Source organism: Cydia splendana, chromosome 27 (genome assembly GCF_910591565.1).
Source record: "Cydia splendana chromosome 27, ilCydSple1.2, whole genome shotgun sequence".
NCBI classification, from domain to species: Eukaryota; Metazoa; Arthropoda; class Insecta; order Lepidoptera; family Tortricidae; genus Cydia; species Cydia splendana.
In genome coordinates, this window is record NC_085986.1 from 983,129 (window position 1) to 1,010,539 (window position 27,411).

At 36.7% G+C, this 27,411-nt stretch overlaps 1 protein-coding gene and 1 long non-coding RNA gene across 3 annotated transcripts in view; both read right to left on the bottom strand.

The window, feature by feature from the left end:
* The window catches only part of LOC134803851 (uncharacterized), a 129,242-nt gene that overhangs the window by 19,469 nt on the left and 82,362 nt on the right, over window positions 1-27,411 (bottom strand). The window lies entirely within an intron of this gene.
* Window positions 1,677-26,302, bottom strand: LOC134803886 (putative fatty acyl-CoA reductase CG5065). Of its 2 annotated transcripts, XM_063776707.1 has the most exons (12): window positions 26,175-26,302; window positions 10,738-10,944; window positions 10,217-10,374; window positions 9,041-9,131; window positions 8,310-8,455; window positions 7,546-7,655; window positions 6,691-6,883; window positions 5,885-5,961; window positions 5,322-5,484; window positions 3,345-3,495; window positions 2,634-2,740; window positions 1,677-1,835 (listed from the first exon to the last, which is right to left on the bottom strand). In XM_063776707.1, the coding sequence occupies exons 2-12, from the start codon at window positions 10,933-10,935 to the stop codon at window positions 1,736-1,738; spliced, it is 1,494 nt and encodes a 497-aa protein (XP_063632777.1). In that variant the 5' UTR covers window positions 10,936-10,944; window positions 26,175-26,302; the 3' UTR covers window positions 1,677-1,735. The 2 variants fall into 2 exon arrangements, with proteins under 2 accessions (XP_063632777.1, XP_063632779.1); XM_063776709.1 differs by lacking the exons at window positions 10,217-10,374; window positions 10,738-10,944; window positions 26,175-26,302 and adding an exon at window positions 10,101-10,149.

A 27,411-nucleotide genomic window follows, 5' to 3' on the forward strand; every position in this document is an offset into this window, starting at 1 on the left:
AAGAAAATTGATGTATGATGGAGTTACTACTATTTCTTTACTCAACACCAAACTTACAATAAAAATTACCTAACCTTAAATTATAACTACCTACAAAACTAAAACTAAACCTAAAAAACCGGGCAAGTGCGAGTCGGACTCGCGCACAACAAAAAAAAAGCAAAAAAAAACGGTCACCCATCTAAGTACTGACCACGCCCGACGTTGCTTAACTTTGGTCAAAAATCACGTTTGTTGTATGGGAGCCCCATTTAAATCTTTATTTTATTCTGTTTTTAGTATTTGTTGTTATAGCGGCAACAGAAATACATCATCTGTGAAAATTTCAACTGCCTATCACGGTTCGTGAGATACAGCCTGGTGACAGACGGACGGACGGACGGACAGCGAAGTCTTAGTAATAGGGTCCCGTTTTACCCTTTGGGTACGGAACCCTAAAAAGAAAACAACCTAAAAATCTATATCTAAATTTCTTTACTTATACATATTACTCTATGCTCACAACTGATCCGATTCGAATTGTGACCGATCAACACAGATGTTTGCGCGCAAAAATGCTAATTTAAGATGCTAAAGAAAGGATGCTGAGCACGAGGAATTTCGTAAATTGACCCGCCTGTTGCTATCTCTATCGCACGCGCATAATTACTTCTATTTGTGTATCGCTCCCACATTGACCGTTGGCATTTTCGTACGTGTAGATGCTAGATGAGATGCCAATTTGATTGTTCCGTGTGGATAGGGCTTGAGAAACGTAACAGTGACAGGTCAATGATAAAGACCTGTAATTTCCACATAAAATTCTATAGTAGGTAGTATTGTAAATGGTTCCACGCATTCTGTAGGTAAGGTGCATAATAAGTGTAAATATTCGTGCTTAGGGGCTATTCATAAATTACGTCATTTCAAATTAGGGGGGGGTCTGGACATCGGTGACGGTAGCATGAAGTAGGAGGAAATGGGGTCATTTGAAGCATGATTTTTGGATGATTATAGGGGGGGGGGGGGGGTCAAAAATCGTCAAAAATCGATGACGTAATTTATGGACAGCCCCTTACAACTTACTACAAATATGTCCCATAGTTCTTAATTCGCTGACATAAGAGCTATGGGACATATTTTTGAGTATGATGAGTGCACACATATTTTTTACACTTGATTGTATGAACTCTTTATTTTTTACTTGTGATAAACTTATCTGGTATACCTATGTGTTTTTTCGTTATAGTTTAATTGGATTTTGAAATGTGTATATCATCATAAATTAGGTAGCTCTTACAAATTACGTATGCTAGCGTTTAAATATGATGAAAAGGATAGATTTAATTAGGTTTAGTAATTGTATATGGTAGTTTTGTGATGTAAATAAATGTTGTAACGATAATTTCGTTTTTGGTAATTAATTTAATTAATATAAGTGAAGAATCTTAGCACCCATTGCACGAATACAATACAAATATCTGGGAGACCGAGCTTGCTCGGAAAACATATAAAAACTCATAAATGCGCGTTTTCCCAGAGATAAGACCTAGCCAGATCGATTACATTTTTTTTTAATTTCGTGGCTTTTTCTACTGACTAATTTATTTGTCAGACTGTACATTATAATTATTACAGTTTAAAAACACGTAGGTACCTATTATTAACCAAGAAAAAAATACAGTTTCATTGGACGGATTATAAATTTATTACTAATAATTTATTTAATACATGAGTAAAACATTCAATAAATATATTAAAACATAACTGATACAAACATCTTGATATAATAATATAAAAAGTACGCGCAGAGCGAGTATATGATGATAGTTGTGACTCTGTCGAGGTAGTACAATCTGAAAGAGAGAAAAGATATAATTAATTTTGTATTAAATCAAAACTGCAAACCCTTACCTTAGAAATAAAGAACTTGTGGAAAAAATCAGTCTCTAATCTAACCATAGAGTAATAAACAAAAGGATAGACTGCTAACTTCATATTAGTATCGCTAGTTGACAATAGATGTCGGGACGAATGAAAAGTCTAATGCTCAACAATTTTCAGCTAATATTATAACCGGATTAACCGGAAGTCTATTTTCATTTCCTGTTGCTTATAATATTAATTGTAAATTGTTTTAGCAGTACATTTTTCGTCAGTAGCGACACTTTGTGACATCCGGTGTCAAGTAGCGGCACTGATAAATTCACTACTTGACGCTAGATGTCGACTACGAAATAACTCGCGTTTAGTTTAAAAAATGACGTATGGAGTTAATGGAGCTAGCACTCTTTTCTTAGGTACTTATAAACGCTATGCATCCAGCTTTATCATGCGAACGGTTAAGGAATGGAATTCACTTGCTGCAAATCTATTCCCGGTCCACTATAACTTGGATCTTTTTAAATCGAGAGTGAATAGACCTCTTTTAGGTAAGCATGTTCCATCCTAGACTGCATCGGCACTTACCATCAGGTGAGATTGTGGACAAATGTTTACAGCTTGGCAAAAAAGCGTAGAAATTAAAAAGTGGCAACACTGTAGTGTCGTTCCATTCAAACCGACGAAAAAAGGACGACTCTACAGTGTTGCCACTTTTTAATACCTTTTTACAATTAAAAAATATATATTTCTCTATGGTTGTAGGTACTTACTGTTTCTGCAGCTTTCTGGCTTGCGGCAGACTAGACGGATCCTCCTTGCAGCAATACTGGCGCGCGCCGTAAACGTAGTCTCGGATGTAAGAACTCCAGTTTATCATCTTAAAGTAGAAAATACTATTAATTTACTAACTGAAATAAATTTCATATATAGATGGTCAAGCAAATCTTGTCAGTAGAAAAAGGCGCGAAATTCAAATTTTCTATGAGAAGATATCCCATCGCGCCTACATGTTTTAAATTTGCCGCCTTTTTCTCCTGACAAGATCTGCTTGACCAAGTATACTAAGAATACCGGCCAAGTGCGAGTCGGACTCGCACACGAAGTACCATTACGCAAAAAACGGCAAAAAAATCACGTTTGTTGTACGGGAGCCCCACTTAAATATTTATTTTATTATATTTTTAGTATTTGTTGTTATAGCGGCAAAAGAAAAAAGAAATACATCATCTGTGAAAATTTCAACTGGCTAGCTATCACGATTTATGAGAATCATGAGTTATAGCCTGGTGACAGACAGACAGACGGACATTGGAGTCTTAGTAATAGGGTCCCGTTTTTTATTACCCTTTGGGTATGGAATCCTAAAAACGACTTTGTGTGTGTTTTCGCACCGGTAACATTTAAGTTATAGTGTTGACAGTGGCACGCTTAGGGCCAGTAAATGGAATTTTTATCTTACCCCGTGAAAACTAAGAACTAACCTTAACATCCGTGTAGAATGTCTCATCGTCCTCCTTAGATATGACTTTCCGAAGAGCAACAAAGTTATCGTTTTTAAAATGCCATTCCTTGGTCGTGTAGTACTGCAACACCTCCAGCCCGTAGCTGATACGCTTCTGTACTTGGACCATGCTGGAAAAAAAATTAAAGGTTCTGTACACAGCACACGGCAGCACTGGCTGCAATGTGGTGTGGGACACACACAACAAGCACACACACACACACACACAGCAGCAGCGCGCAGTTCTGCTGCACAGGATCGGGAAGACTGGAAATGTGGGAGGAGGCCTTTGCCCAGCAGTGGGACATTATAGGCTCCCAATAATAATAATAATAACCCCGCGGGGGCAGCTTGTAGCGAGCTGACGATGAGTGGCGACACCGCGGACCCCTATTCCAGAGGGCCCTGTCATCTGGCCCTCGCCTCTGTGCTTGCCTTGATTGGCCGGCCAGAGTGGAGTCGCCAGAGCGGGACCTATGCTCCAGGTTGGAAGTGTAAAATGTCATAACGCCGGCGGCCTGCTGAACGGATCACCGGAATCTGGCTACCGCAGACTCACCTCTCGACAACCTTACAGCCGCACCGAAGTGTTGCCCTATTGTCGCACTGTGCGTGCGGCCGTTGTAGGGCCCACTAAATGAGTAGGCGAGTCACCACCTGTCTTACACAATTTTGAGACTGATTGTCACGGCAGGTGTCCGCTAGTCTCCTCCCATAACCCATTATCCAGTCCATCCAACTTGCATATCAATAGCCCATGACCTTAGTTCCCATCGCAGCACAAAAGTGCTGCACTGCAATAGTCTTTGCACCTGGCGGAGACCATCTCCGGATGTATCATATTGTGCGCTCGGGGATGGTATCCGCCATGTGTATCCCGTGCTTTTAGAGTAAACTGTCTTAAAGGGCCTCTGCGCTGTTGGCTTCGGCCCCACGCATGCCTCCCAAAGGTCCGGGACCCCATGGTCCCGAGATATGGAAAGGACAAACAAATAATAATAATAATAAAAGCTTCTGTATTTTATCTTTCTAGCACTAAAGGGGCCCACTGATTACCAATCCGCCGGACAATATCAGCCTGTCAATTAATCGAAAAGCCCACACACTAACAGTTTTCGTTCTAGTTTCGGCCTGAGGACTAACACGAGCCAATAGTGTATGGCCGCTTGACGATTCCGGTCAGCGTCGACAGATATCGGCCGGACAGTCAGTCTTGGGGCGAAAACTGACGACTCTCAACTGCTACTTGCTAGTGTGTAGTCGCAGAGGTGGCAGGCTGGCAACAGGCCATTGACAGACTGCAGAGACCAGAGACTGCAGGCGAACTGGTAATCAGTGGGCCCCTTTAACTATCACGAGGAAAGCCGCGAACGGACAGACGGACATGGCGAAACTATAAGGCCGTTCCAAGTTGAGGAACCCTAAAAATCTAAAAAATGAAACACCCCTTGGCATAGCTATGGTTGACATATACTTAACCGAATCTGTTTTTATGCAAATAAATGATTGTATATGAATATGAATTGTGTCAAAACATTTTCAATAATGTAAATATCCAGAGAGGAAACAGAGGACTACGTTTGTAAAGTGGTATCCAGACGGGCCTGATCAAATCGGTCGATTTAATCAAGAAAATAATTGGCGCCAATCTCATCTAGCGTCCACACGTACACAATTTAATCACCAATTTTAGAACCATAAACAAACGCACGTACAGATACTAGCATACAGATACGCATTCCATAGATACTAGCTTCGAAAATTGGTATTTTTGTGTCCGCGCCTCCTGATTTGATCGGGCAATCGAATCAGCGAGCCAAATTGCCGTTTGCGTCCGTACCTCTTGATTCGATCGGGCAATTTAATCAGATTGGCGAAAAATTGACTAATCTGGATACGCCTTAAGTATGAAAAGGCGATTTCGCGCGGTCTTAAAACTAGTAAAAAGAATACTCACAAAGTCTTCTTTCCCAGCATCATCAGCAACAAATCGACGAGGTAGGCCGGTATGATGTGGGTGAAGAGTAGCGCGATCTGATGCAGGAGTCGCGAGGACTTGGGAGAGCCGCCCGGGTACCACAGGCACACGGAGAACGGGAACTCTTGGACGTGGATGCGACCTGGGGAAGGAGGAAATCATTGTTCAATCATTCAATGGCCTCCTAGCCTAGTCGGTAGTGACCCTGCCTACGAAGCAGGAGGTCCCGGGTTCAAATCCCGGTAAGGGCATTTATTTGTGTGTTCATCACTGATATTTAATTTTGTTTCTGAGTTATAGATGTTTTCTTTGTTAGTGTACAAAATATAATATATAAAACAAAATTAAAAGATTTAATTGCAGACGTAATTTGAATAGTATTTTTCAAACTCGAATGGTAGGATGACGCCTGTCATCTCAATACAATGTTGCGAGATTTGGCGTTTTTATTTTAGGTTATACGTTTTATGGAGATGACAGGTGTCATTACCCTTCGAGTTAAAAAAATATTATAAAAGAATGTCGTTTTATAAACATCTTACCCATATCGAGCGCTGCACCCCACGTGAGGGGATTCCTTCCTGATTCAGTCAGATTCACCACTTGTACTTCTTTTGGTCTGTAAAAAATAAATCAATTTTAAATAACCGATTTGCAAGAACGAAGTGATCCCATAAGTGTTCCGTAAACAAGGTTTTGTACGGAACACTAAAAATGATTTCATATAGTCAGGCAAACCAATTTTGTCAGGAGAAAATTAACTTTCAAAAAATGTAAAATAAAATAATCCCTTATAAAGATAAAGATAAAAAATAGTTTATTCAAGTAGGCATATTACAATGCGCTTATGAACGTCAAGTAAAGCTATTTGGCTATACCATCATATAAATATTTTCGTACTCGACATCTAGCGTCAAGTAGCGGATTTATCAGTATCGCTACTTGACACTAGATGTCACGAGTGTCGTGACTTTTCGTGACGAAATTAATATGACAAGCGGAAGGAGTTGAAAATTAGGAAAAAAAAAATAGATTAACGATAAATAAATTAAAGCACTAACTTATTAACGCCGGTGATGCGCGTAACCAAAAGTCTAATGTCCCATGTAATGTGTAATAACCGGAAGTCTATTATCAAAATAATATCAGTTGTAAATTGTTGAGCAATACACTTTTCGTCAGTCGCGACACCCGTGACATCTAGGGTTAAGTAGCGGTACTGATAAATCCGCAGCGTTTTGGTTACGCGCATGTCAAGGGGATTGGTGGTCTAGTGTTAGTCTATGGCACTGTTACTACATCGGCCTCACTATATGACATAAGTATAATACTATACGAGATGACTTACTTATGAACGCCTGTATTATAAGCCACCAATATACACCCGTTGACGACAAAGTCCACAGGAATCACGTCGGCCTTCAGCGTGTCCTTACAGTGCATGGTCCTGATGACTCCCTTCCCCGCGCCCACTAGAAGGCCGGTGGGCCCGTTCAGGTTGTCCACCCAGCCCGGCATGGGTTCCTTTTGGGCTGCTGTCACTGGAAATATAAACAAAATAAATTAATAGTCAGTCAGTAAAATAAATTAGTAGTATTAGTACTTAACTACTTACTAATTTATTTTGGCAAAATGCGAGTTATTTCGTAGTCGACATCTAACGTCAAAGAGTGGAACTATCAGTACTGCTACTTGACACCAGATGTCACAAGTTTCGCTACCGACGAAAAATGTACTGCTAAAACAATTAACAACTAATATTTCAAGCAGAAGGAGTTGAAAATAGAGTTTTCGCTCATCGCGACATCTATTGTCAACTAGCAGTACTGCTAAATTCCGCTAGATGTCGACTACGAAATAACTCGCGTTTTGGTAAGAAAACTGATGTATGGAAGTTACTACTATTTCTTTACTTATATTACTCTATGTTGTTGATGTATGGGTAACATGTATTGAAACGATTATTACTTGAAGACCTGTAGACCTATACATACATGTAAGCATTATAGCATAGGTGTTAGGTTAAGCATCGATTTAATATAAAAAGTTTTAGCTACTCACCAATAGAGGGCCTCGGTCATTGCGATAAGGAACTTCCCTTCATACTGCGCTACTAGTGGCACTAGTGAGACCGAAAGCAACTATGTACGCATCAGGTGTTCGGTTGAGGTTCGATTTATTATAAAATATTTCAGCTACTCACCAATAGATGGCCTCGCGATGGCGATAGGGAACTTTCCTTCGTACTGCGCCACTAGTGATTCCGCCAGCGATTTTGTGTACGCGTAGGTATTTGGTTGGGGGTCGATCAGTCTAGAAAATTAGAATAGAGTTTTAGGGCTTAATCCAGACTAGTTTATTAAGCACCACTTGCACCATTCCACTAACCCGGGGTTAACTGGTTAAGCCTGGAGTTACCATGGTAACCAGTAAAATTTGACACAGGGTTAACGGTTTAACCGCTTAACCCCGGGTTAGTGGGATGGTGCAAGTGGGCGTAAGGATCAATAAAAAAATAGCGATTGGGTTAGTTATTAAAACCGGAACACCTCCTTTGGGAAGCAACAACCGCTTACAAGGTAAATTACATGACGTTGTAATTTCTACTTACTTATTAAGTTATCCCACAAGATCTTGTGTCCCCTCTGGGTTAAAAGGTTAGAAGTTAGTGGCATTTGTAAAAACTAGCGTGTATTCTACTATTCATGATATTCCTAAGTCCTAAAACAGATCAAAATGTAGCTTTAAAATGTAGAAAGGAGGAATTCCAAGCGTTCTTGAGAAAAAGGCTTTCGACAGACAACATTTATCTCTTAGAAGAAAGTCATCAAGGGCGTCGCCAAGGGTTGCAATGAATAAAATTTGTATTTGAATCTATGCCTCTCCCCCTCTCCTTGGCCATCGGTCATATCAACTTCCCTAGACTATCAGCTGGAAACGACCACGAAAGTCATATGTTGCTCTTACTTAGGTTGTAAATGCGAGATGAGATCATGGTCCATCCATGCTACGCACTGCATGACCTCTTGCGGCTTGTGCTTGGTCTCGTACACCCGCTCCTCCAGCACGGGCAGCTCGCACCGGCAGTACGCTGTGGAGACGTGGACGAATACCTGTGGACGAGGGTACATGCGTTAGGAACACTGCCATTAATAAGTATAGATCAATACATCTTTAAATCTGTGATTTATTTGTGTTATTTAAAAGTAACGTAGTGGCACCAGCGACCGACAGGAACCAGTAACCGACCCTTTTGTTTGTTATCCAAGAAAATAAGGGTAGGAAGCCGATTTCTTAATGTAGCAACACTGTGTAGTAGCTGACAGTAGCTCAAAGTTGACAGACAAACAAACGATCGCTTCAGACAAAGAGACTTTAAAGTTCAAAGTGAGCGAACTTGCTTAAAAACTATCTTTTTTTCAGGTCACTGTCTATGATTATAATGTACACTAATAGATAAGTAAATATTATTGTATACTTATTTTATATTATAAAGAATCTTTAAAAAGAAAGACAAGCTTTAGACAAAATTGTGACTCCTTGATAAGACGATTTCGCTCGCAAGTCACTCACTTATTGACTTTAAGTCATTCATTGCTCAGCCTCGAGTTGTAAATGTGCGGATGTCACGAAAACAATCTGAAATGGGGGAGATTAAAAGCAGTTTTGTCTTAGTGAGCTAAAATTATAGAACCCACCTCGAGCTGTGACATGCCGTCGGTAAGGTCCAGGACGCGCTGGGTCCCGCCCGTGTTGAGGTCCATAGCGTCCTTCAGCGGCATGTCGAACCTAAAATACGAAATGGATGATACATTAATAAATAAACAACGTCAAGCCGAAAGTTATGACCTCAGATATGGACTTCAAAAGTAACTTCCTTATATGTGAACTAAAAGTAAAAAGTGTTCGAAAGGGTTTTGTCTAGAATCTGGAGGCCTACCGCGAAAACCGAAATTCGCAAATTGCGGGGATCTTTCTCTTTTACTCTCATTAAGACGTAATTAGAGTGACAGAGAAAAATGCCCGTAATGGACGAATTTCGATTTTCACGGTCAGGGGGCCGATTTTTGAATTTCGCCCACTCGATTTCGTGTATTTCGTTCAATAATATCTCCAATACTAGGCATTTAAATTCTACTAATAGAATTGAAAACGAGTGGTCAATACCACTCGATTCGCAATTTCTAACGCTCGTATTTTAAAAATTTCGCCGTTTTCAACCGATTTTCGAGTGACGAAATCGTGCGATCGAAATTCAAAAATCGGCCCCCAGAGCCTTGTCCTATTTCGCCTGAATTTAAATTTAAATTTATACGCATAAAAACATAATATAAAATATAAAGCATATAAAGTGAGAAATTTATTTTCAACAGCCTCAGTGATGATATAATGCTATCTATCGACCTTTGAGACTAGTTGAATCAATTCGCATAACATCTAGATGTCACCACTATCGCAACTAACCTATGTGAGCCAAGATTTCCTTAAGTTAGATTAAGAAAGAACAGAAAATTGACAATGCACGCGTTTTGGCTTCAGCATCTCTCTTGAGCTTTAAGGAATTTCAGGATTCTACCCAATGTTCTCAATTATTTTTGTCAAAGAACTTAAGTTTTTTGTAGATCTGTTCTTCAATAGAAAAGCTAATATTTTCTTTCGCGGAGAGCTCACTAGATGGTGCTGTTATTCAATAAAAAGTGTTAAATATTCCCTCTCAGAAAGCGCACTAGATGACCCTTACCATCCCTTACCGCTTACCTGACGCATGCAGCGCAATGGAAGATGATCTGAGTCTCCTTATTTAGTTCTTGGCTAAATGTTTTACTAGATGTTGCTGCTACTTGTCTCTAGATGGCGCTGTCCAATATGATTACCTGACGCAAGCGGCGCAATGGAAGATGATCTGCGTCTCCTTCCTCAGTTCTTGACGATGTTCTTCAGAGATGCCCATACCCTCAGCCAGGATATCTCCAGGTATCAGGCGGAGTTTCTCGAAGCATTTGGGGTTAACTTCGTGAAGACGGTCGAATATCTAAACACAAGGGAGTCAGTTGAGCATTGGTAGGTAATATTTTGTATTAAAAGGTAATAATGATGCCAAACAGGCGTATAGGTGTCGGCAGAAGAGGTAAAGATTGCACACACTTATATAGAGAACACATTTAAAAAGGGGGAGTATGGACATGAACGAATGAATAGGTAAATAAGATTGAAAGCTAAATTAAGGATAAAATCCTGAGGATTGACTTTTTGGACAATTTTGCATGACGTCAATATATATAGGCAGACAGAATTTAATCCCACTATTCAAAACAAAAATTATACAATGCTATGAAACACTAGAAGTACTGCTATGTCTGCTACTCGCCGCTAGGTGGGGTTAAAATCAACTCACCCGGCACTTCAAAAACCCCTCAAGCCTCTCGCTGCTGCTCTGCCCCTTCTTCGCTCTCATCAGCATATATATCCTCTTCAGATCAGGGCAGGACCTCAGGAGCTTCTCCACTAGCACCTTGCCCATGAAGCCAGTGGCTCCGGTGATGAAGATTATCTTGTTTGCGTAGTACTCCGCTACGCTCATAGATGGCGCCATGGTGGAATTCTGTAAAAGAAATTTTGAATTGAACTTTTGTCACTACTTATCAAAGACATATGTAACTTCGTATAAGATGAAGAAAGTCTAAGGAAAAAACGTGCCTCGGAAATCAAGAAAAATCATTCTCGGATAGATGGCGTGACGACACCGTTCCAGATAACAATTTTAACATATAGATATCAGTGGATGAACATTAGTCAAAATTATATAAAAATAATAAAATCATTTATCCATATATATACACCTTTTTGATAATTTTATACGTTTTCATTTTGAGTTTTAGTCGTGTGTCGATAGATGGCAGTAAATTTACTGTGACTACAAAATTTATTATGACAGGACCCCTCTATACTATCTATTCTCTTTGCTACTTATGTACGAGTATGTATGTATTATACTTTATTGCATATAAAAATAAAAACACGAGAAACACAGTTATAGAGTAAATTAAATACAACAAAGGCGAACTTATCCCTGTATGGGATCCAATTAACCTTTGAATTTAAATAAATTTAAATTTAACACCACATTTTTTATGTACCATGTCGGTGGCAAACAAGTATTCGCCCCGCCTAATAGTAAGCGATTACATACCTATAGTCTGTATCTTTAGGTACCTATTTAAAAAAAGAGTAAACAAAATCTACCCTCAAATGGCTTCTTAAGCCAGTTGAGGGTAGATGAAAACATTATATTATCAAATAATGTAGGTTAAAGTCAGGTCGTTCAGTGACAGATCCAGGTGGTCCATTGCGTTAATCAATAAATGTTATATTATAACTACCCGAAAATTTACAAATTATTTGTTTACTTTTATTTAAGTACCTAAAGATACAGAGTAATAGGTTCATTGCAAGTTAATAAAAAGCTTGTAAAATAGAAATAATCATTAGGTAACTCTTTCCTAATAGCGAACATGTCAGCTTTCCCTGCAATGACGTTTCCATTTTCGTCACAATGACGATTAGTTAACGTTAACTAATGCGTTTAATTGTCTTCATATTAACTGCATATAAATGGGCTCGTTATACGAGGCAAGGTCGATTTTAACGACTCGTCATACAAAGTGAGGTTAGACTAGCAATGTGCTAGTTTCAGAACATTTCAAAATTTGCGAATATTTCTGGATGTTTTGAGAAAATTCTCATGCAAAGCCGAACGGAGCCGAGATGCCCGAATCATAGAGAAATATAGTAAGACAAGAGTGCTCACTCAATACATCAGTTTTGGTACCAAAAATACTAATATTTTCATAATCGACATCTAGCACTGAGTAGCGGAATTATCAGCACTGCTAAGTAACAGTAGTAGTACTGTCAAAGTGACAATAGATGTAGCACCGACCGGAAAGCCTTATGTTGTTGAGCATTAGACTTTCCGGTCGGTGCTACATCTATTGTCACTTGACAGTATTAGCAGTGCTGATAATTCCGCTACTCGGTGCTAGATGATGACTATGAAAATCTTAGTCTTTTTGGTACCAAAACTGATGTATGGAGTGAGCACTCTATGTATATTTTTCTCTATGCCGAAGTGAGGAGTGTCTCCCCACTGCTGGCCGTAGCGAATAAAACGCTAATGTCTCTCTATCACTCTTCCATATTAATGCGATAGGAGAGAGGCGTTTCGTGCGCCACGACGCAAACGATTGGCATCTTGGCCAGGCCCCCTGATGGGCTATTAATCATTAGTTCGTCAGTAATGGTAGAGCTTGATCTAGGTTATGTCGAAACTGTAGGGTTAACTGCAGGTCATCTAAAATTATCAATTAAGTAGATTACCAAGCTAGCTCCGCTAGTTGCAAAGGAAAGTGAGACAATGTCATCATCAAAGTCAAATTTCAATGAAAGAAAGAAAGGATAGACCTTTAATAATCCCTCAGCAGGAACAAACATCAAAAATAACTATAATAAATAATAATAAATAATAGTAGGGGACATCTTACACAGATCAAACCTAGCCCCAAACTAAGCAAAGCTTGTACTATGGGTACTAGGCGACGATATACATACTTATATAGATAAATACATACTTATATACATAGAAAACAACCATAACTCAGGAACAAATATTAGTGTTCATCACACAAATAAATGCCCTTACTGGGATTCGAACCCAGGACCATCGGCTTAGCGACAGGGTCACTATCCACTAGGCCAGACCGGTCGTCTAACTAAAATACGAAAACTTTCACTTTTTGAATATTTACCTATTAGTAAAATGTCTAGGTCGTGAAACAAGAGTGTATGACCTAGCTTGTTTTTGCAATCTAAAGTCTAAAGTATCGTTTAATAATAACTGTACAGATAATGATAGTTGCAATGTTTATCTCAGCGGACGGCAACAGGCGGCCCGCGGGCCGCACTCCCTGGCTACTTTGTATGTAATATCGACAAACGACAATCTCGGATAAAGTCACAAATATTAACAAAGTGCGGTCCGCTTAACTTCGTTAAATACTGTGGCCCATGGCTGCTAAAAAGTTGCCGACCGCTGGTCTATCTCATGTGTCACTCTTACCTTATGTGTCCAAAACTAGGTACCAATGTACGTTATAGGTTTGTCATAGTTGGCAATATTTCCCTACCCGGGGAATATTGCCATAGTTAGTGTGCAAATTTTCGTTTACGACATACTTGACCATATTTTTGCCACCTTTTTGCTTTGCTATTTTTTTGCAAAAGACGACTTAATTTTTTAAGCACAACTAAACAAGTAAAGAAATACCTAGGGTATAAGTTGTTTTATGAAATGTTTTGAATTGTGTTCTTTCTGCTTCGACACAGAAAGGGCTTCGTAATATTGTCATTATTCATTTTTCAACATCTATAGTAGGCTTCTTAAGAGTCACGCGTACCTGCCCCCAAAAACCGCCCCATACAATCGAAATTACGCTCTCATTTTAAAACGACATTCTGAAATTACGTGAAACATGGCATGAGCATTAAAAATTCATATTATTTCAGTATTAGTCTGACAAAAAAGAGTAGAAATTAAAAAGTGGCAATACTGTAGTGTCGTCCTGTTTTCTTATATAGATTGATTTGAAAGGGACGACACTTTTCTACTCTTTTTTGTCAGACTATAATTATGTAGTTTTACTAGTTTTAAATATTATGAAAGAGTGACTTTGTATGGCGGCAGCTAAATTCTTGTGACTCTTAAATTTCCAATTAACGTTACTTGTTATTAGATATGAAGGCCACAGTTTTTTTTAACAAAGCTCTCTAGGGCACTCATAACATAAGTATATATGTACAGCCGCCATCAGATATATCGGACCGGTCAAGGCGCTCACAGATATCTGAACACGCCTCTATTGTCAAGGCGTTAGAGTGCGTGTTCAGATATTGTGAACACCTCGGCCGCTCCGATATATCTGATGGCGACTTTCCAATAGACCTTCAAATTCATGTACAAGCAAATGCCATAATGATTGCATCGAACGTGCTATACGCACCGCCGCGGGCAATGTTGCAATGAAGAGTGTACAAAAACACTTGCTACACCTCAAATTTGACATATACTTTTTAGGGTTCCGTACTCAAAGGGTAAAAAAGGGAAGGGAAGGGAAAGGGTGTCCGTCTGTCTGTCTGTCTGTCTGTCACCAGGCTGTATCTCATGAACCGTGATACCTAGACAATTGAAATTTTACACGTATTATATATTTCTGTTGCCGCTATAACAACAAATACTATAAAACCAAATAAAATAAATATTTAAGTGGGGCTCCCATACAACAAACGTGATTTTTTTGCCGTTTTTTGCGTAATGGTACGGAACCCTTCGTGCGCGAGTCCGACTCGCACTTGGCCGGTTTTTAACATAAATGGCAATACAAATACATAATAGCTTTACGGTCCTAGTTAAAGATACAGATTGCAATGCTTTCATTGTAATGTCATTGGTCATGTTATTTTATTTTACGTTCAAGGTAATTTTACTATTTGATCGCCTGATTTTATGCTCAATACGTTGTGGTTGCGTTGTTATACTTGTTATACGCATAAAGGATGATTCACTCTAGACCGGGCCGGGGCCGGGCCGAAGCTTCGTTTACCATGGAAAGCACCACGTGATCATCGATCAGCCGTCATAGAAAATGTAATGCCGGACGCCTTGGCACGTCCCGGTCTAGCGTGAGTCATCTTTTAGTTGTTGTTACGGAAAAAAGTACAAAATAGAAAATTATATTTATTTGTCCAACATTACTAAATACTGGACTACTAGTACTAGCCGTATTTACGACGTATTTAGTAGTTATCACTGAGGGGTCATCCATTAATTACGTCACACGAATTTCTAGATTTTTTGACCCCTCCCCCGCTTGTCACATTTGGTCACATTTGGCAAACCCCTCCCCCCTAGTGTGACGTCACATTTTTTCTACGAAATCGCCAAATCGAATTAAGTAAGTACCTAAGTATTATTAATATTTTATCAAAATATTTTTGACGATATAAATATTATTAATTTTATAACCCAAAACTGCTTAGGAAAGAAAATTAAAAGAATAAAAACGATTATCGTTTTAAAAACTTGTTATTTAAATGTACAGCGAATAAAATAATTAAAAAAAAATTTCGGTTACTGATGAAGTTAAAGTGACGTCACAAAGTTTGTGTCTCCCCCCTCCCCCATGTCACAATATGTCACATTTTCTTGACCTCCTCTCTCCCCCTAAACGTGTGACGTAATTAATGGATGACCCCTGAGTAGTTACTAAATGACACATTAAAATCAACTGATTTTTTTATAAGAAATAATTTAAAAGACCTCGATAATTTAAAAAGGAAATATAATATATACCTAAGTATTTAAAAGCCATCTAGTAATTCCAAAAAAATCGACGGGTCAAAGAATATTCCAGAGAATTTTACACCTAAGTAGAGGTATAGGTATGCGTTAAAAATATAACCCGATCTTTTATGTCAACTAACCGTGTAAATAAGAGAAGGAATCATGAGATAGAATGAGATAAAAAAAATGCCATTAGCGCGTGTATTGTCAAATAGCGTGAACAATGATGATCGCGAATCCTGATTGTCACCAACTCAACCTTACATTGTGACACCAAAATGATATCTAAATGATGTCAGTCACCCGTGCGTCTCGCTCGCGCCAATGGGGGTTTTCAGAAAAAATGGTACCATTTACTTTTTTTTCGAACCTAATACCTAACGAAACCTACTATTGATTGAGACAAAGAAAAAAAACCGGGCAAGTGCGAATCGGACTAGCCCACCGAGGGTTCCGTACTTTTTAGTATTTGTTGTTATAGCGGCAACAGAAATACGAGTACATCATCTGTGAAAATTTCAACTGCCTAGCTATCACGGTTCATGAGATACAGCCTGGTGACAGACGGACGGACGGACGGACGGACAGCGGAGTCTTAGTAATAGGGTCCCGTTTTACCCTTTGGGTACGGAACCCTAAAAATGTATCCAGATTTTCATACAAATTTTGGGTGTCATTTTGTCCATACAAAATGTATGTGAAAATGCGTTACAAAACTGACATGTTTTTTGGGACACAATTTTTTTCTTTTTAAATCGATAGTCCTCGTCGTGATTCTGAGTAGTAATAATAATAACCAAATGTTGATGGATTTTCGAAAAAGTAAATGGTACACTTTTAAGTGAAAATGCCCCAATACGTGTACGGACAAGTACGAGCGAAATGCACGCGCGACGGACATCATTATATCATTTTGATGTCATAATGTAAAGTTTGAAGAGGCCTCTAAGATTCGTGTCATCGCATCATTATAACACGTACGTAAGTAACGAACAGAGATGATTAGCCTGCTCTGTAAATAAATAAATTAAATTAATATTATAAGTACGACCTGCGGGGAGATTTTTGAAATTCGATCGCTCGATTACGTCACTCGAAAATCGGTGGAAAAGGGCGAAAGGCTAATTTTTTTAAATACGAACGATAGAAATTGGAAATCTAGTGGTATTAAACACTCGTTTTCAATTCTATTAGTAGAATTTGAGTGCCTAGTAGTGGAGATATTAATGAACAAAATACACAAAATCGAGCAGTTGAATTTCAAAAATCGGCCCCCTGCGGGCTCAGCACGGTTCCATTTTTATCGACTATCACTACGCGCGTCCCTTTCGCACTTACATACTTGTTAGAACGTGACAGGCATGGTGACAAGGGATAAAAACGCGACCGTGCTAAGCCGCCAGGACTCATTCTGTGGTGACTGGCGGGAGCATGCACAAAGCCGTGACGAGTGGCGAAAGACAGGGGAGGCCTTTGCCCAGCAGTGGGACACAATATAGGCAACTAAAAAAAAGTAGGACAATTGTACACAGACCGGCCTAGTCCCACGGTAAGCTACCCATGTACTAGACGACGGTATATCCTCGTAAGACCCACCATAGAGAGCTTTTCAACTTTTAATTTGAACCTTGTTCTATATGTAAATTGGAACAAAGTTTGTTTTAAAAAGCAATGAAACAAAAGAAATGCTACTTTATTCGGTTCATGAAAAGTTCAAATTAGATTGCATGAATATGTACATTGTGATGTACATAAACTCAGGAGGTTATACATCATAACTACGCCTTTATCATCATCATCATCTCAGCCATAAGACGTCCACTGCTGAACATAGGCCTCCCCCTTGGAGCTCCATACGTACCGGTTGGAATTGGAAGCGAAGCGACCCACACTACGCCTACGCCTACGCATTAAATCATAATTCTACTATAATTTGTATCATGAACGTTTAGTAAGTAATTTAACATCACAGAAAACCGCATTGGTCTGTGTTTAACATTTGGAAGTTCGAATAAGTTATTAAGTATAATTTTCAGAATTAAAATAAAATTAGCATTGCGATACAACAAGGAAATAACGCCAGCATCCTTTGTACAATGCCTCAAGGGCCTATTTTAGATTTCAGCTAGTTATTAATTTAGTTTAGTAGTACCACTGTATATATCTTTTATGTAAATAAATGTATAGTCGAATTAGACGAAGTTGTCCCATTTTTTTACTATTTTCACCCGTTTCCCATTTTTTTCAAATTTTATTGCAATATGATACCAACTACCAGTCGACAGCTACTTCAATATCAATAATCGACCGTTTAATAATGAACTGAATAGGCTGGCCTACCGAAGACAAATATCTCATACGGATGTGTGTATACATAGTTATGTATGTTTGTATGTAAATACGCTATTTAACGTGGCGTGAACGTAATTATCGTTGATGTCATACTCTGTTCTAATCAAGTTAACTTATTATTTATTATAGTTATTACATAAGGTTTTTTTTATTTCTCCTCCTAACGACACGAGTTTTTTTATCACAAATATATGAGTTTCTCTATTTTATTTAGTTATTGAGTAAAAAATTCTGAAAAGTATCAATATCACACAAAAATACATATGTAGTAATTAAATTTACATTTTCATAGATTAATTCCATAGTCAACACTGAAGCTACGCCGTAAAAGACCTAGACAACAGGATCAAGACAGGCTGGCTCAAGTGGAGGTCACTCTCTGGGGTCCTGTCTGACCCAAAAATTCCTATCCGAACTAAAGGCGTCGTATACAAGTAAGCGGTTAGACCGGCCATGCTATATGGGTCCGAGTGCTGGGGAGTCAGAAAAAGTGAAAACCAGAAAATACATGTTGCCGAAATGAAAATGCTACGATGGGCGGGAGGAGTTACGAGGTTAGACAGAATTCGCAACTCATACATTCGAGGGACTTTTAAAGTAGCTGACATAACACAAAAAATGCAGGAAAGCCGTCTACGCAGTGACCACGTCATGCGCAGACACCTGGATCATATGACCAGAAAGGTCCTGGCCATAGATGAAGTGAAGAGGGGAAGAGGCCGCCCACCGACAACCTTTTTTACAACTACCCCGAATAAGGAAAAAGCCAGGGGATTGATTGAATTCCTATAAAAAAACTTCTATGAAATTATGACGTTTAAATAACAACAACACACAATCTGTTTGCACAATCTGCGCTATCAAAATCGCTGCCAACTTAGCTTGGTCTAACTCTACCAACTCAATAAAAACTTAGTCATTGTGAAAAATATATTAAAATCAACTTTGTCTCTATAATAACAATACAATTGTACCTACACTTTTTTTTAGAAATACCATCTTACTCTAATATTTATTTATTTATGATCACTTTTTCTAAATAAAACGTTAACTTTCTTAAAGTTAGCATATTCATTTATTTAAACATATTTTATATATAATAAAAAGACAAATAAATAACTTATGAACTGAATGGAAAAGATACGATTTATTTAAACAAAAGGTTAATGGTATATAAACAATCATACAAAAATAACTTAAATATATAATAATAATAATTTAATAATAATTTAGCCATTTAATTCCAATAGAAAACGGTACATCATGCATGATTCATTATAAAAACATTAATTTATACTATTTACATTTTTCAGTAAATTTATCTAATTATGATCTAGTTTTATGTAACTATATTATTTTATATAATTTTTTTTTTGCGATTATATTATATTATATGTACATTTATTATCTTATTGAAATATGTATTAATTTATATTGCGATTATAATAATTTAAATTCTATTGGATGTCCATTTATGGACATAGGCCTCCCCCATACTATGCCATAATTCTCGATCGGTGTCGGCACCTTAAACTTAAACTTTAAACTTAAATATATAATGATTAGAAATATTAAAATATTTTAATCTAAAAGACCTCCGCGAATTGTACCGGGTGCAAAGGTGCCCATCACACTTGCCGCATTACCACGTTGGATAGCGATGGCCAGCCTTTGCACCAGGTACGAACACGAGCTTCAGAGATCCTCTCCCTAATTCTATGTCCCACCTCCCTTATAAAAGCTATGGCGTAAGACCCCCAACACCCCGTTATCTGAATGAACTGAATATATTTTCTAAATTACATTTATTGTTTACATATTTTTGGATAGTTAGTCCGATTAGATAAGTCTGACCTAGTTTGCTTTTGCGAAAGACGTGTTAATTTTAATGCTATACAATGAACTTTCATTAAGTGATGTACTATAGGTACCATCAATGAATCATGTTTAATGCATTTATTTCGTAATAAATTAAAGTCATATGTTATGATGAGGATTTTATTACTTCAATAACTTGAGGAGTTACGTCATTATCATTATAAATATACAAACAATAAAAATGAATTGTTTGAATTACGTGAGTAACCCGTTATATTAAATATATTAAAAACGGGTCACTCACGTATTTTAAGTCGAAGATTGCTCGATTGATTGAATGGTCATATGGTCAGTGTGGACGAACCTTTAGCGAATGACGTAGTGAGTTTTGTGTGCCATCATTTGACAATAATGCCAAAAACAAGGACGACATATTATGTCAATAAAAGTTTAATTGAAAATATTGCCTAATTTTTTGGCAATATTAACGGCAATATTTTCCTACTTTTTATATTTAGTAAAGTGGAAATAAGCACTAATTATACTTAGTACAATGTCCGATTATATTTCGGATATCGATGTAATTATTGCCTTGTTTAGTTTAGATACGCAATAATACGGTTTGGTGAGTGCAACGGCCTTGCATACGCAACTTAGCAATGTTACTCTTACGGGCACAATTAGTGAGAATTTATATGTGACGGATACGATACGGAGACGACTAGGAGACGAACAGAGTTTTTTTTGTTTATTAAAAAGTTCGGTCCTAACTTTTATAATAATCAAAAAATATAAATAAGTCAAATGAAGGGGCATAGCTAATAGCTATGGTCAATATGTAGGTACAATAAATTGTGTAAAAATATTTTCCATAATGTCAATATCCAGGAAGGAAAAGGGGACTGTTTGTATGGAGAGACGGTCGTCCACTATCCTCTTAATGTACAAAGTTAGCAATTAAAGAGCGAGCGATTAAATTCTAGAATTTAATGGAGTAATAAAATTAAAGTTAACGATTCTAATTGATCTCTAAGGCACTAAATGCGTATTATGCATTTCCTGGTTGATATCTAATAAACTTAATTCAATTTTAGTTATATTAAATTCCTAAGTAAATTGTCTGTTTATTTTATTGTCTAAGAATAAATGAAAGAATTTAAAATATTCATTCGAAATTTAAAATTAATTATTGGCTTTAATACGTTACGAAATTTTAAAGATACTTAAGTAACTGTTACCAAAAACATCTTGTATTTATATTTTGACTTCCTATTTTCATCATACATCCAACGCATTTTGTAAGAACATCTTAATACAAATTTAAATTTGCCGACTTTCAACAGAGCTGCATTCAAAATCCGCTTTTATTTCATGAAACATTGATTGTTTTGTGATTTCACCGACTGTTTTTGGTAATTTGCTTGTTCAAGGTCGACAATTCAGTGTAAAAGTAAAATGCAACGGTTTAATTCAATTTGGTAATAATACGTTATTTCCGTGTTCTATATACATATATGTAGTTACAAACGCACCTGCGTGTGTATATAAACTAATTTTATCCATTTTTAGATTAGGTAGGTATGGTAGGTATCTGTCCCAAATTATTTTCTTCTAACGTGTGTAAATGTATTAATTTCCGCTACCTAAAAGGAGACAGGTACTTATGAAAGAGATCGCTTTTTAGTGATAAGACCGCCTGTTGTTTACCTCTACTTGTGTTGCTCTTTGGTTTTGTATTATTTTCTTCTATTTAGGTGTGCCATAAAGAATATTTGTATTGTATTGGTTAAGTAGTATGGTTTAGTATAGTGGTAGATTTCTACAAAATAATAGGGAACTATGTTAAAAGATAAGGTAAAATAATCAAAAATCTTTGCAATAAGATCAGAATAACAGAATACTCGATATATAAAGAATGGCTCAGGACCGGGACAAGTGGAGTACTCGAAGAAAGACCTACGCTCAGCAGTGGGCAATAAAAGGCAGATATGATGATGATACGAAACGTCAGTACCAGTGGGGACGATGGTACTGTTGTTCGCCTTTCAAAACGTGAAATATATAAGTTTATAGTAAGGAAGTGGTCGGTTTATTATATTTCCACTGACGTATTTGTAGGTCAGTCAACTTTTTGTTTTACCCAGTGACTCAGAAAACAGCACAGTCAGACGATACACTTACACTTATATATAATCCATACTACGACACTTAGCATACAGGTCAATATCGAAATTATAATAAATTTTATCCCGCTACGGCCAGAAAACCAGCTCAATTCAAAAATAGCATCATATTTTAGTTCTTTTGTAATAAAGACCTTATTCCAATGTAGTTAAGATATATAATTAAACAACTTTAAGACAACGTTCCAGAGGATCTTTGTTTTATTTATTTTGCAGACGTGTCTTTGGCCTACTCCGCCATTTATTCTATTTGTATTGCTCGCTTTAAAACCACCTCACGTATGCAATAATCTTATGATATATCCAAACACTATATGGTGATTCATGACAATAATGACACGACACGGTAAACATATGAAAATAATTGATAGCAATAAAATACGTTGTCTTGTTTTTTGTCCCCAAAAACTGTGACGGAGTGGAGCTTTTTGTATAGGATGACATTTAGTTTTGTCGCAATCGTCGGTGGCTTTCAATGTAGAATGAGTGACGAAAGCAGAATAGGACTAATTTAAGAACTTGACGAAAAACGAATGGGACGACCCAAGACGATACCAAATTTTTCTCAAGATAAATATAATTTACAGCTAGAAAGACATGATATTGGATTTTTTATTTATTTAATAAAAGCCAAAAAAAGTGTGACAGATTGGTCAGAAACAAGACAACGAAAATAATTTTGACCTAACTGTAATAATTAGAGATACACGAGAGCACGAGATACTGTCGCGGCGCTCGTGTGCTAAGCCTTCTGTGTGTGAATCCCCTAAGGCTTCAGCCATAACTTTTATTTCTCTTGCGGTCGGAGTAAGCATCCGTAGTCTATTTTTATTTAAGCCTGCTCGTTGCAATGGCCTTTCCAAGGCCATTCGCTTGGGTGTTCATAAAACTTTGCAACAGTTATATTATTATTATCTTTTCTGCTTTGCGCTAAGGTTGACTGGTAGAGAATGCCTCATGGCATTAATTTCGCCTTTTGTACATTAACCCTTAATCGGTAAAGAAAAATATATCATTTACGCCTTATCGCCTCCTCTTAGATATAGGCAATAACTATGACTTGTAATTTTTGACTATAAATAAATTGATTATGATTATTAATATGATTAAAGTTCCAAAAAATCTGCTTAAGAAAAGAATACAAAAAGATGATGCTATACGGTGCTCATTTTTGCCATAATATAATATATAAGTACCTTAAGTTTTTCTTTTGTGAAATAAACTTTAAATGAATTAACAATTCTAATAAGTTTAGATTCGACGTCCAAAATAACAGTAAAATAATTTACTTCTCGATTTAGTAGCCAAATTAGTTTTAGCCTTTTTCAGGTGTGGAGGAAATTATAAATATAGGAATTTTTAACTCAAAAGTATTGGGCTTTTCCGAAATAATTTATTGAACAAAAATATGTAAATCAACCTGATACGACCACTTCAGTCTTTGTACACAGTAGGTAAGTTACACATTTTTTTTATTTAATTGTTTTGAAAACTCTTACATATTACACATATATCACAGGCTAATTTTAGTGCTTAACTAGATTAATTATTTAGGAACGCTAAACAATTCCCACAGACTGTGAGAACTAGCCACACAATAGAGTCTAAATATTTTTTTATTTAGAAACTCACGTCTGCGTTATAATACTACATAGCTACACAAGTACACATGCTACAGAGATTGCTAATTGTTGACTTAATTAGGTAAACGTCCTAGTGCAACACGTGCTAATGCCCAATAGATGACACCTTTCTGTCACCTTTAATGACAATGAGTAAGAGGCGGCTAATAGCAAGTTTTTATACATTTTAATCAAGAGCAAACAGTCAAACACCATGAACAAAATCCTACAAAAACTAGACTATATTTTGCAACCTAGAGCTCTAACAAAAACCTTAAAAAAAAGTTCGCTTGATAAAAAAAAACCCGAAAACGTCAAATTGTATTTATTTTCTAGTGTATGTTGTTAAAAAAATACAGCAGTGTAATTTTAGTTTAAAATAGCTAGTGATATAACCGAGAGATCTAATGAGCAAAATTTTAAAGAGATTTTTCAGAGTAATTGAGATAAAAAAAAACCACGCTTTTGCCATTTATTGTCTTTATTTGACTGTTATTTAGCTCACACTTTGTTTTGTAGTAACAATTTTTAATATGATATTTTTTTGGCAATATTCTCGACATCGATGATGGTCGGCAATATTTCCCCTACAAAAACATCCTTTTCCTACAGCTCAAATTTTAAAATGAGTACCTATTGAATTGAACTCATAATATTTTCTTATTAAGTAATTTTAAACTAATAGGCTGGGACACTCAAATAGACTAGGGAAAGAAAAATTTTAAAAATATAATTAAATTTTAAAAATCCTATTTAACAATAAACTTAATACGATTATATTATACGTGAAGTAATCAGTCTAAATAGTTTTATTTCATAATGAACTAATTATTAATGACAGTTAACTACATGATGATGATGATGATGATAATGATGATGATGATGATGATGACATTTACTTACATTACAACAAATTTATTAATTGGATATCGTTTCGCTCAAATTCCTTCGACATCGTAATGATGACTCAAGAAAGTTTCCTTCACGGAATTTTTAAACGGTGGGTACTTAATAAATAAGCGGATATGTAAAAGTACTTATAAAATGACCTTAGCATTCTAGCACTTATGATTTTAGCAGTCTAAGCGCCACTTGCACCATCCCATTAACCCGGGGTTAAGCGGTTAAACCGTTAACCCAGTGTCAAATTGTATTGGTAACCATGGTAACTCCAGGTTTAACCGGTTAACCCCGGGTTAGGGGTTGTGCACAAATCACGCGAGGTGTTTTTGGCTACTTTTTGACCCCCCTCCCCCTTGGTGATATTTGGTGAGGTTTTTGGCTGCTTTTTCCTACATCGGAACTCGATACCGCGAATATGCCCTTAAACGGATCCACGCTATTTTTGTTACATCCTGTATAAAAGGGTTCCGATTTTTCCTTTTGAGGTACGGAACACGGAACCCAATACTTAAATACCTAAAAACTTTCTTATAGGTAGGGAGTGGTAAGGACTAACTTTTGAAAGCCAATCTAAAGATTCTATTTTTAATAACCAAACTTCCGTGAGACACAGACATATTAAATATATTGAGAACGGGTCACTCACGTATTTTAAGTCGAGAAACGCTCGACATGTTTCACTCCGTACCGAGGAGTGTCATCAGGAGCTTGCGTTCAAGGTTCCAATGCCTATGACTCAAAGAAGTTGACGTGCCTACCTATGTCAAATGTGAAACATTATCTAGAAAATAAATAAAACTATGAAAAGAGTCTGTGATTGATGGTAGGTATTAATAAATAATAAATAATAATAATAAATATTAACGACATTTTTTTTTACATAAATTGACTAAGCCCCACGGTAAGCTCAAGAAGGCTTGTGTTGTGGGTACTCAGACATCGATATATATAATATATAAATACTTAAATACATAGAAAACAACCATGACTCAGGAACAAATATCTGTATCATCATACAAATAAATGCCCTTACCAGGATTCGAACCCGGGACCATCGGCTTCATAGGCAGGGTCACTACCCACTAGGCCAGACCGGTCGTCGGTATTTAAAAGCGCTTAGAATATTAGTACTTATTACTTACCATCAATTAATACGTTGTCAACTTTTTCAGATTATAGTTGGTATTATAATATAAATGCATTTATCTATATACCTAATTGTCACATGTCGCCAGCTATTTTACATCTCAATGGTAACATATGTTTATACAGGGTTATACTGATTTGATGTTTATACTGATTATAAATATAATAAATTAAGCAAATTACGAATCTTGAAAGTTATTTTTTTTTTATAAATTATATTTTTATTTTGTGTTAGTAAATTTCAAAGTAAAATATGAAATAAACGAACTTCTTTTTCAAAAATCACAGATCACTTTAAAATTAAGAGTTGTTTTCTCTTTTTACACTGTGTAAAATAAAAATAAATAATAAAAACAAACCTGCCAGCCACAACGATTTTGAAAATTAAAAATAAATAATCAAAAACACAAACCTGCCAGTCAGACACGAACGAAACGCACTCACAATAAAAAAAAAATTAGGTCACTATTGTACGACGTTCTATATCTAAATGATGGCAATCTCATAGCGAGCGATATAAATAAGGTATCTTGTATGCAATGAGCGCTATTGCAAAACCAACTTACATTTACCGTCGAGTGTGGCGCTGCTGTCTATGAAATATGCAAAATTTGTCTCGGAAGAGACTAGTTTGCTGGTTCGTCATTAGTATTGTTAAGTTTGTATAATAACAGTGCGTATGCCGTGAGTATGGTGCTTTAGCTAATGAGTGTTTAGTCATGGGTTTCATATTACTAGGTTCAAATGGGTATATAATATTAAAACATAATATTTGTTACCATTATTTCGAACGTTACTTACGATACGACGCAGATTTCACTGGTCGTGGTCGCGGCTAACTGATGTCCCAGCAAAATGTCAAAACAGAGATTTGTGCAACTACCCGACGAAAAGTCTATGAAAAAGTTTGGGGTAGATATCAGTGTACCCTAGCAATGTACAAATTGCAGAACATTCCCAAAAAGCGGAAACGTTCTCGAGAATGTTCTCAGAACATTCCTGCAACATGGAAATTATTGTTTAAACAAGAGAATATACTTGAAATAAAGTTTAGATAGGCATAACTTAAAACTAAATGTTATTATAGTAGTATACCCTATAATGGACACGGAACCAGTAATGGGACAAAAAAACACAATTCCTCTAAAATAAGTATATAAAAGTAGTTTATAAACACTGGATATATTTTTATCATAAATAAGAGTCCTAGAGCTGATTATGTTTCAATTTTTATTAAATTCGGTTATTTTTTAAGAAATGTGCGTCAACCCAAAAGTTGTCGTGCCACTGAAAAAAATATCACTAAAAATTCTTAACAACTTCGCTAAGAGAGGTGAGTTAATTTATTAAATTTTAATTAATTAATACTTGATGAAAACTAGAATGTGTTTTGTTAATTGCATTTACCATGAGATAAGGTATACAACACACTATGTTGTGACTCCACAGATGTAAAAAAATAGTGGTATTTGGCCCAATCCCATTATAGGAGCTGTAAAACTGCATACCTCCTATGATGGGACAATTGACGTAATGATGCTTGCCATGCCATAATTTCATGTTTTAAACAATACAGAAGTAAAATGTAGTTACGAAATATGTCAACCAGGAGGTATTCTCGGACTTAGGATAAATTAATATCGTTTATC

What these genes read in the sequence shown, in the direction of transcription:
- LOC134803886 (XM_063776707.1), bottom strand. Translation starts at nt 10,935, where the DNA reads ATGGCGCCATCTATGAGCGTAGCGGAGTACTACGCAAACAAGATAATC. An exon ending in ATCTCGCATTTACAACCTAA is followed by an intron (nt 7,656 to 8,309) that starts GTAAGAGCAACA and finishes CTAATTTTCTAG; the next exon opens with ACTGATCGACCCCCAACCAA. An exon ending in GCCAGAAAGCTGCAGAAACA is followed by an intron (nt 1,836 to 2,633) that starts GTAAGTACCTAC and finishes TCTCTCTTTCAG; the next exon opens with ATTGTACTACCTCGACAGAG.